This window comes from Lynx canadensis, chromosome D3, assembly GCF_007474595.2.
Source record: "Lynx canadensis isolate LIC74 chromosome D3, mLynCan4.pri.v2, whole genome shotgun sequence".
Taxonomy (NCBI): Eukaryota; Metazoa; Chordata; class Mammalia; order Carnivora; family Felidae; genus Lynx; species Lynx canadensis.
In genome coordinates, this window is record NC_044314.2 from 79,044,284 (window position 1) to 79,054,207 (window position 9,924).

At 43.3% G+C, this 9,924-nt stretch overlaps 1 protein-coding gene across 2 annotated transcripts in view; it reads right to left on the minus strand.

Annotated features, from left to right (window-relative positions):
• Positions 1–9,924, minus strand: part of SUDS3 (SDS3 homolog, SIN3A corepressor complex component) — a 66,110-nt gene that overhangs the window by 19,480 nt on the left and 36,706 nt on the right. Inside the window, exon 13 of one of the 2 annotated variants that reach the window (XM_030292406.1) lies at positions 9,139–9,256. The exons of the other annotated variant lie outside the window; for it this stretch is intronic. Within the exon in view, the coding sequence (XP_030148266.1) occupies positions 9,214–9,256 (43 nt within the window). The 3' untranslated portion in view covers positions 9,139–9,213. Of the gene's footprint in view, positions 1–9,138; positions 9,257–9,924 lie in introns of those variants that run through there. 2 annotated transcript variants of the gene reach the window in all.

The window sequence follows — 9,924 nt, forward strand, 5'->3', positions numbered from 1 at the left end:
AACAACTATAAAGGTGTTTTGTTTTCCTCTGTTTTTAAGGACTTAAACCCACCAGAATGGAGAATAGGTGGGGGGAAAAAACCAAACTGTAGAAGCTAAATGTATATGAAAAATGCCTCAAAACCTTAAGCCAACAGTGGAGACTCATAGATTAGCAGCACCTGATAAAAAATTAAGGTACCTCTAAAAATGAAGGTTAAGGCAGTGAGACTGGCTGAAATCCGGTTTAAGAAGCTGTCAGTTTCCAGCAATTGCATTACTAGGTATATACCCCAAAAATACTGACTCAAGGGGATACGTGTACCAATGTTTATAGCAGCACTATCTACAATAGCCAAACCATGGAAACAGCCCAAGTGTCCATCAACTGATGAATGGATAAAGAATACGTGGTATACAGATACAATGGGGTATTACTCAGCCATGAAGAAAGAATGAAATCTTGCCATTTGCAAGGATGTGGATGGAGCGAGAGTATTATGCTAAGCAAAATAAGTCAGTGAGAGAATGACGAATACCATACGATTTCACTCATATGTGGAATTAAAAAACAAACAAATGAACATAGGGGGGAAAAAAAGAGAGGCAAACCAAGAAACAGACTCTTAACTATAGGGAACAAACTGATGGTTACCAGAGGGGAGGTTGTGGGGGGATGGGGGAAATTGGTGATGGGGATTAAGAAGCGCACTTGCTGCAATGAGCACTGGGTGATGTATGGAAGTGTTGAATCACTGAACTGTATACCTGAAACTAATATTACACTGTGTGTTAACTATAATTTAAATGAAAAAAAAAAAAAAAGCTGTCAGTTCATCAGATCTGCTTCCCTACTTCATACAGCAAGATTACCTAGAGACCAACCTGGCAAAAGACCAGAAGTTTCTTCTCTGGACAAGATACAACAGTCTCTGGATGAAAGGACTCTAGAAATGGGTACGACACTTTAAAAAGAAGAAAGGATAGGGGGGCCTGGGTGTCCCAGTCGATCAAGCGTCCAACTTCAGCTCAGGTCATGATTTCATGGTTCATGGGTTCGAGCCCCACATCGGGCTCTGTGCTGAAAGCTCAGCATGGAGCCTGCTTCGGATTCTGTGTCTCCCTCTCTCTCTGCCCTTCCCTGCTCGTGTTCTGTCTCTCAAAAGTAAATAAATGTTGAAAAAAATTAAAAAAAAAAAAAAAAGGATGCAAAATCAGAAGATAAAAATAACTCTTAGAATTTTTTTGCGGGGACACCTGAGTGGCTCAGTCAGCTGAGTGTCCAACTTCGGCTCAGGTCACAGTCTCACAGCTTGTGGGTTCAAGCCCCATGCCAGGTTCTGTGCTGACAGCTCAGAGCCTGGAGACTGCTTCAGATTCTATGTCTCCCTCTCTCTCTGCTCCTCCCCTGCTGGGTTACACACATGCTCTGTCTCAAAAATAAACATTAAAAATATTTTTTTAATGAAAAATATTTTTAATGAGAAAGGTTAAAAGACAAATTTAAGGAAACCTCCCAGAAAATAAAAAGACAAAGAGAAAATGGGAAATACAAGAAAAGTTGAAGACTGCCATAGGAAGTCCACTATCCAAGTAAAAGGAGTCCCTGAATGCTAGGAGAGAGGGGGGGAAAAAAAAAAGAGAGGAAAAAATTACCCATTATATTAGTTAGCTATTGCTGCATAACAAATTATCCCCAATACTCAGCAGCCTATAACATTTATTCTCTTACCCAGTTTCTGAGAGTCAGGAATCTGGGAGCAGCTTAGTTGGGTGGTTCTGGCTCAGGGTCTCCCACAAGGCTACAGTCAAGCAGTCAGTGGTGACTGCAATCTCATTTGAAGGCTAGACTGGGGCTGGAGGAGGTCTTCCAAAGTGACTCACTCACATGGCCATGGCAGAAGCCTCAGTGACTAGCTGGCTGTTGGAAGAAGGCCTCAGTTCTTTGCCACATGGCCTTCCCCATATGGCTGCTTCACATGGTAGCTGGCTTTCCCCAAAGCAAGTGATTCAAGAGAAAGAGAGCACAACCAAAAAGAAGTCACTGTGTCTTTTATACTCCAATCTCAGAAATGAATTACTATCACTTCTGCTATATGCTACTAGTCACAGAGACCAATCTTGGGCCAATAATGACAGTGAACTACACAGGGGTATGACTATCAGGAGGCAAGGATCATGGAAGCTTGCTACTACATCCATAAAATGTGTGTGTGTGCGCGTGCATATTTATGTAGATGTATTATTTTAATTCTCAGAATTTAAGGACATACGTTTCCAGAATTGAAAAAGCTAACTGCTTAGAACAATGGGCCCACAACAAGGCCTGTCATCTTGAACTTTCAAAATGCCACAGATCCTACAAGCTTCTAGAGATGTTAAAAAGTCAGATAACCAGGGGCACCTGGGTGGTTCAGTCAGTTGAGTGTCCCACTTCGGCTCAGGTCATGATCTCGCAGTCCTTGAGTTTGAGCCCCGTGTTGCCTTGAGCTCACTGCTGTCAGTGCTGTCAGTGCTGATCCTCTGTCCCTCTCTCTCTCTGCCCCTTCCCCCACCCTCAAAAATAAATAAACATTTCAAAAAAAAAAAGTCAAATCACCAAAGATACACAAACGGCCAACAGGTACATGAAAAGTGGCTCAACATCACTCTATCAAGGAAATGAAATGAAAATCAAAACCACAATGAGGTATCACCTCACACCTATTAAAATGGCTATTGTCAAAAAGATAGAATTTGACAAGTACGGGCAAACATATGGAGAATAGAAAACGCCTGTGCACTGTTGGTGGGAATCCAAGCTGGTGCAGCCAGTATAGAGATATGGGGGTTCCTAAAAAAAAAAAAAAAAAAAAAAAAAAAAAAAAAGAACTACCGTATGATCCAGTAATTCTACTTCTGGGTATATATCCAAAGGAGATGAAATCACTGTCTCAAAGAGATATCTACACCCCCATGTTCACCACAGCATTGTTCATAATAACCAAGACATGGAAGCAACCTAAGTGTCCACTGATGGATGGCTGGATAAAAAAAAAAAAACATTCACCCATAAAAAGAAGGAAATCTTACTCTTTGCAACAATATGGATGAACCCCAAGAGCATTGTGTTAAGTGAAATAAGTCAGAGAGAGACAAGTACTATGTATTCTCACTTAGAAATGGAATCTAAAAAAAAATCAAACTCATCCAAAGAGAGAGTAGATTGGTAGTTGCCAGAGGAGGGAGCTGGGGGGTGGGAAAAAGAGTGTAGGCGGTCAAGGGGTACAAATTTCCAGTGACAGACAATTCCTGGGGATGTAATGGACAGCATGGTAACTACAGTTAATAATACTGGACTGTACACTTGAAAGATGCTAGGAGAGATCTTAAAAGTACTCACTACATTCGCACAAAAAATGGCACACCTACTGAAATGACAGACAGGTTAACTAACCTTACTGTGGTAATCACTTCACAATATGCACATTTATCAAAATGATACAAACTGTACACCTTAAACCTATGCAATGCTATGTCAATTATATCTCGATAAAGGTGGGGGGGTGGTGATCAGAGAATAAATAATCAGAATGGCTTCAGGCTTCTCAAGGACAACATCAGAAGCTAGACAGCAATAAAAAATACCTTCAGAATCTTGAAGGGAAATGATTTCCAAGCTAGAATTAAACCCACCAGAATGGAAAACACTAGAGAGGAAACAACCAAATTTTAGAAGCTGTAAAGTAAATTAAAACAAAACAAAACCTGAATTTTAAAACTGACAGCAGAGAAACCGGAGAATAATGAATTTAGCAGCACAAGGAACCTCTCAAAACGAAGGTTGAGGAAGGAAGGGGCTGGCTGAAATATAGTTAAGTGCTAAGTGCTTTGTGGGCCTTTTCAATTCTGGAAATGTATGGGCTTTAATTCTGGGAATTAAAAATGTAGTTACACCAGCCAAACCATCGATGAAATAAGAGAACAGAATGAGAGCATTTTTAATCATTCTTGGTAAGTTACTGCAAGATGCGTTTTGCCAAAATGGGGAGGTAGAGAAAAAGGAAAACAAAGGAAACAAGAATGGGAGATCCAAACGCAAAGAGTGACAAAGCGGAGCCCCCAGTACGGAGGTAAAGGAAGACTCCAGGGAGACAGCTATGTGCCATATGGGGGGCCACCAGTCTAGAGTAGGCAACCAGTCCAGAAGTCCCCAGGGGGAAGGCTTCTTCAGGGTGATGAAATCAATGGAATTCTGGTGCATCTGAGTGTCTTAAAGGGAATTTAAACACTTGGTGAAAGCCTTGAGGTTGAATTCTAATAAGCACCTAGGAAACCAGGCTTATAACAAAAATACAAGACAATTATTAACTCCTGGGGGAACACTGTCAAGGGGAAAAAAAAAAAAAAGGCAATCATACTTTACAACAGGGCTCAGCTGTGACTAGCGTTTACATAGCCGTAATAATGTAAACACTAAATACTGACCTCATCAAAATTATGAAATAACTATATTGAGAGAGGAGGGAAGGATTTCCATGGTCAGAATTTAAGAGAATTCTTAGAAATGTACTGAAATAATCAGCTAAAAGAGGTGGGATGATTGCTTCTGGGAGGGGAAATGAGGTAGAAAATAAAAGACTACTGTATTTTGTGGCCAACTTTGTAAAATCCTTTCATTTCTAAACTGCATTATGTTATTACCGTGATCTTAGAGATTAATATGCTGTGCTGAGAAATGAGATAATTAGCCAACCATTCATTCAGTAAGCATTTAATGTGTACCTACAGTATGCAAATCCCTGGGGATAGGGGGAAGGGGGGGACCCAGTCCCTGTCCTCCCTCACAGTCCAGTGGGTTTCTCAACACAGCTGGTGGGAGGTGAGGGAGGATTTCAAACTCTTCTCTAGTGAGGCGCTAATAAGGTGAACAGATGCTGGGCATCTGTTGTCTTGAATTTCAAGGTTCGTGGCTAGTGGCAGGGGTTCCCCTTGCAAGGTTGCTGTGGGCTTAGCCTCAAGGCATGCTGGGACCTGAGCAGATGGGGCAGACAACTCCTGAAGTAACAACGGGCAGCTGGCAAGGTGGGAGAGAGGTATCTAACACGCTAGAGGGACCTGGCTTGTTTCAGACACGAGGGTCACTGCTGGGGCTGCTTTGCTTGTGTGACCTCACTCAACCCTCACAATAAGCTTGCTGAGGTGGCTATCATCATCGTCTCCACTTTCTAGACTGGAGCCCAGATAGGTTATGAGACGTGCCTAAGGTCACACAGTTTGTAAGTCACAGGGCTAAAATTCAAACCCAAATCTTAAATCCATGCCCTTCGGCTTCAGCCCGGGATTTCCCCCAACCGTTGGATTAAGAGTTACAAGACCTGGGTTTAGTTTCTGCTCTCCCGTTCATCGGCGGTGTGATCTCAGGCAAGTTGCTTCCCTTCTCAGTGTCTGTTCCAGGTGTGGAAAATGGAGGGCATTGGTCCTTTGTACTTTGGCACTACATGCTACGATGGAAGAAGCCAACAGGAAAAGGAAACGTAGGAATGCGGCGCAGAGGTGAATCCTCTTCTCTGAGTCTCAATTTCCTCATCTGTTAAAAATGGGAATCAGGCAGACCTACCTCACATGACTGTTGAGTGCACTAAAAAAGATAATGCACGAAAAGTACTTAGCCCTTGTCCAGGCACGTAGTAAGTGCTCAATAAACACGAGCTCTTCTTCATTCCTATTACTCATACGCTGACAGAGCTCCACCATGCTTGGCTTCCTGAAACTTCCACTTCCGGTAAGGTCAAAGCACCATGTTTGCAGGAAGATGAGTGATCAAAACAGAAGAAAGGGAGTCAAACAAAATTACTGCCTAACAGGAATGTGTGCTGTTGCCCTTTATTGGTTTTACATATGAGTTAGTTTACGAATACTTTCAGGAGCATGTAAGTGTGAAATTGGAAAGCGTCACTCCAAGACTGCCACGAGCCACCGCACTGGCGATATAAAAGGGTGAGGAGGAGGGAACAGGGTGGGCCAGGGGAAGGGAGAAAAGGACAGAGGCAGGAAGGAAAGGAAGGTGAACCCGAAGTGTGGAAGGACAAAAAGATACGGGTCTGGGAAAAAAAACAAAACAAAACAGATTTTAAAGTTCAAAGCCCATTCGTCCAGAGTTACTGTTCAGCGCACACTCTCATTTGACTTTTTAAACATGTCCCACCCCCTACCTCCGCTTTCAACCGAGCCATTTCCTCTGCATGCAGTTCCCATTCCTGGCCATGGACACTGCTTAAGGCCTGCCTCAGTTTTCAGGCCAAGCTCAAATTTTCTTTTCTTTCCGAAGTAATTGTAAAGCATTCCTGTTCCTGCTTCATGAAAATTCAGACTCTGGGTCAGCAAGACCTGCTTTGGAATCATGCTGGGTGAACTTGAGGCAAGTTTCTTACTCAGTTTCCCAGTCTGTAAACCCCAGATACGTAACAACAAATTCACAGACAACAAATAATTAATGAGATAATGCACGTGAAGTGTTCAACCACCTGCCCGATAAATGTCAACTGCTAGTATTTTCTCTGTCCAGTTTTCTCCAGGCCTCGAACGTAGCTCCTATCCCACTGAACCAGAATTACTGACAAGCACGGCTGCCCATCCTCACTGTCCCAGAGGAAGGGAACCATGCTTTTATTTATCTCTAAATCCCCCCAAAGAACCTAGACTACCTAACATGCAATACTCCATGAACAGCATGTGGATTGAATGCACTAATGTCAATCCTCGAGCTCATGATAGTTCACTAGTATTTCAAGTAGAAGAAAAAACATCCCCAACAGTCAGCTCCAGGTGACCAGATGATCCTGGCAAGGTCCCCCATCTTGGCTGGGATGATTGTGAAGTTCTCCAGGATCTCATTTTGGGGCTGGAACCCTCTGCTCCAATAATAATGAACACAGGAACAACAATAAATCACCAACACGTATTGAGGATTTACTAGGTCCCAAACACTACTTCCGAGTGCTTTATCTAATCTATGAGAAATCACTTAATCCATGGAAAAATGCCAATTCTTATCCCCACTTTACAGAGGAGGAAACTGAGCAGGGTGACCAACTGTCTCGGTTTGCCTGGGTCTGTGACAGTTCCTGGGATGCAAGATTATCAATGCTAAAACCAGAAAAGTCCGAGGCACAATAGGATGAGTGTGCCCTATCAAGCCATTAAGTAAAAATCCCTGGGTTAATGAGTGGCCATACCAGAATACAGGACCCCCACCACCTCTCTGCCTATAGCTGGCCATATGAACTTGGGCACATCATTTATCATCTCTGGGCCTTAGATGTTTTCATCTTCAAAATAAGGGGTCAAACTAAATCAGCAGACAAAACTAATTGATTAAGCCACTTATCCCATTCTGCCCAACTTGGGCTTCAGAATCCTTCTCAACCCAATGCGCTGGGCATTCATTCCAACCCACTTATAGGAAGTGACGCTTACCATGATCTCTGAAGCCGCCAACTTTACCTTCATTGTCTCTTGGCGCTAAACTAGCTTCTGGTCTCACAGGATTTGGCAGATTAACATCCAAGGACAGAGACAGATAGAGGGCAGCAGTAGTGACAATGGAGGGGACAGTTTCCAGAGACTGGGCACTCCCTGAATCCAGCCCTGTGTTATGTCCCCCTCAAAGCAGAGTATGGTGAATGAGAGCAAGGGCTCTGGAGAAACTGGGCTCAGAATCCTGGCTCACCATTTACTAGCTACGTGACCTTGGGCAAGGTACTTAACCTCTGTTTCTCAATTCCTTCAACTACAGAGTGAGGATTTGTAATAGTGGCTACCTCACGGGGTCATTACAAGGATTCAGTAAGTTAATATGCGTAAAGTGCTTAGGCTATAGTAAGTGCTATATACATTAACATTATTAGAATCCTCAAAATCACTCTGGGGTGGATATTACTATTTAACCTATGTGCCTGTTATTTAACCAATGTGCCTAAAGTCACATTGCAGCTAGTTAAAGCTGGATTCAAATACTGATTCCAACTCTTTTGCTCTTGCCACACTGCCACTATGCCACACTGCATCTCAGTAAACACTCAAATACTTACCGAAAGAATCAATGCTGAAAAAAAAGTGATTCTTAATTATATGCAGGGACTTGCCAACCTGAGGCCACTGTACTTCTACCTTCGATAACTGCTTATTCTCTATGAGCACTGCTTTCCTAGCTGGCTCTAGAACCTTTTTTTTTAAATGTTTATTTTTATGTTTATTTATTTCTGAGACAGAGAGAGACAGAGCATGAGTGGGGGAGGGGCAGAGAGAGGGAAACACAGAATCCGAAGTGGCTCCAGGCTCTGAGCTGTCAGCACAGAGCCCGACACGGGGCTCAAACCCACAAACCGCGAGATCATGACCTGAGCCGAAGTCGGTTGCTCTACCGACTGAGCCACCCAGGTGCCCCCTAATCTCACCTACTTGGACCCCACACCCATTCACACCATCGGCAGGCAGACAGGTGATGCCGACAGACAGGAGCATCCGGCTGCAGAAAAACAGAGCACGCCGCTGAGTCTCCACCTTTTGAGAAATAGGGGAGAGAATCTTTCAGATTCTGATTATTGGTCTTCTCGTATCAGTGAAGTGAATTTTGTCATTTTAGAGATCTGTATCTTTCAGAGAATTGAGCAAACACAGATTAGGGAAAATGGGTAAAGGGATTAAGTGTCTAGGTACCTATGCTGTATCTTATCTCCCTCACTCCCCCAGGGATCCTTCTGAACATACGTATCTTTTCGTCTTAATAATCACAGCTATTCACAAAAATACCTACTCTGGTAAACACTAAAATTCCTAAAGCTAATATATTTCTCATCATGTCATTATGTCCAAAGAGAGTGAGCTGGTGTCCATGTTTCCAGAGCATTCCATCTACTGTCTTTTTAAAAGCAGAGAAGGTGCTTAGCTTTACCAAAGATAGATGTGGGGCATCTCTAACACTAGCAGAAGAGACCAGAAATTGGTTTCATTCCTGCCTCTCTCCAAAGACTGCAAACCCTGGCTTTGGTAGTTACGCAGGCTGCTGGTTGGAGCTGAGCAGACAGTCTGAAGCAGGTGACATTGAACTGGTGTGTTCTTTCGTTCAGTGGCTCTACAGCAGGACACGACATGAAAAGGTCCACCGACATCCAGAGAGCAGCAAGATGTAGCGTGTCCAGCTCTCCATCTACATTTTTAGAAACCAGTTCAATGGCTCCTACCCTTCCCTGCTTACTTCAGAGATGACAAGAAAGGCAGGCAGGAAGAGAGTGATCTGGGGAAAAAAAAAAAAAAAGGTAAGTGTTTTCCTCCAAAGGTTCTCATGTTGCTTATTAAAGTCGGCTCCATCAAGGTCATTCACTCTTTACATTCTAAATGGCTCCCTGTTTTCCGTTACACACCTGCCCACACTGTTTCAGAGCAAAGGGACCTCTCGGCTAGTAACTGTGACTCTCACAACTCGATTACCAAGGAAGAAGCCCGGAGTTATCTAGCAGGGGAAAGGGTCCTAGCAAATTATAGCGTTTTTACCTCTGAAATTTGCTCTATAAGAGGTGAGAGCAGATAAAAACAAACTCCCAGACAAGGGCTGGAGAAAGGTGAAAATGCTGAAGGCACTGTGAACAAAGGGGGCTGGGAAAAGGCTGCACAGGGCAGCGCTTAGGAACCCTGGCTTAGAATCTGAAAGAGCTGGGACTGTGCAAGCTGGTGTGTGTGACCTTGGAGAAATTACCTAACCACCCCCTGTGATAAAGGAATGTTTCCTCCTCTGAAAACTGGTGATAACAATAGCGTCTTCTCTCCAGGGTTGTTATGAGGCTTCGATGAGATAATAAAAGTGAAGGGCACAGTATTGAGGGCTGGAGCTATTATTATTCACCAGCCCACCTGTCTTTGCACATCATTTTGCACTAACAGTATCTGACAACATTTACGGAGCAC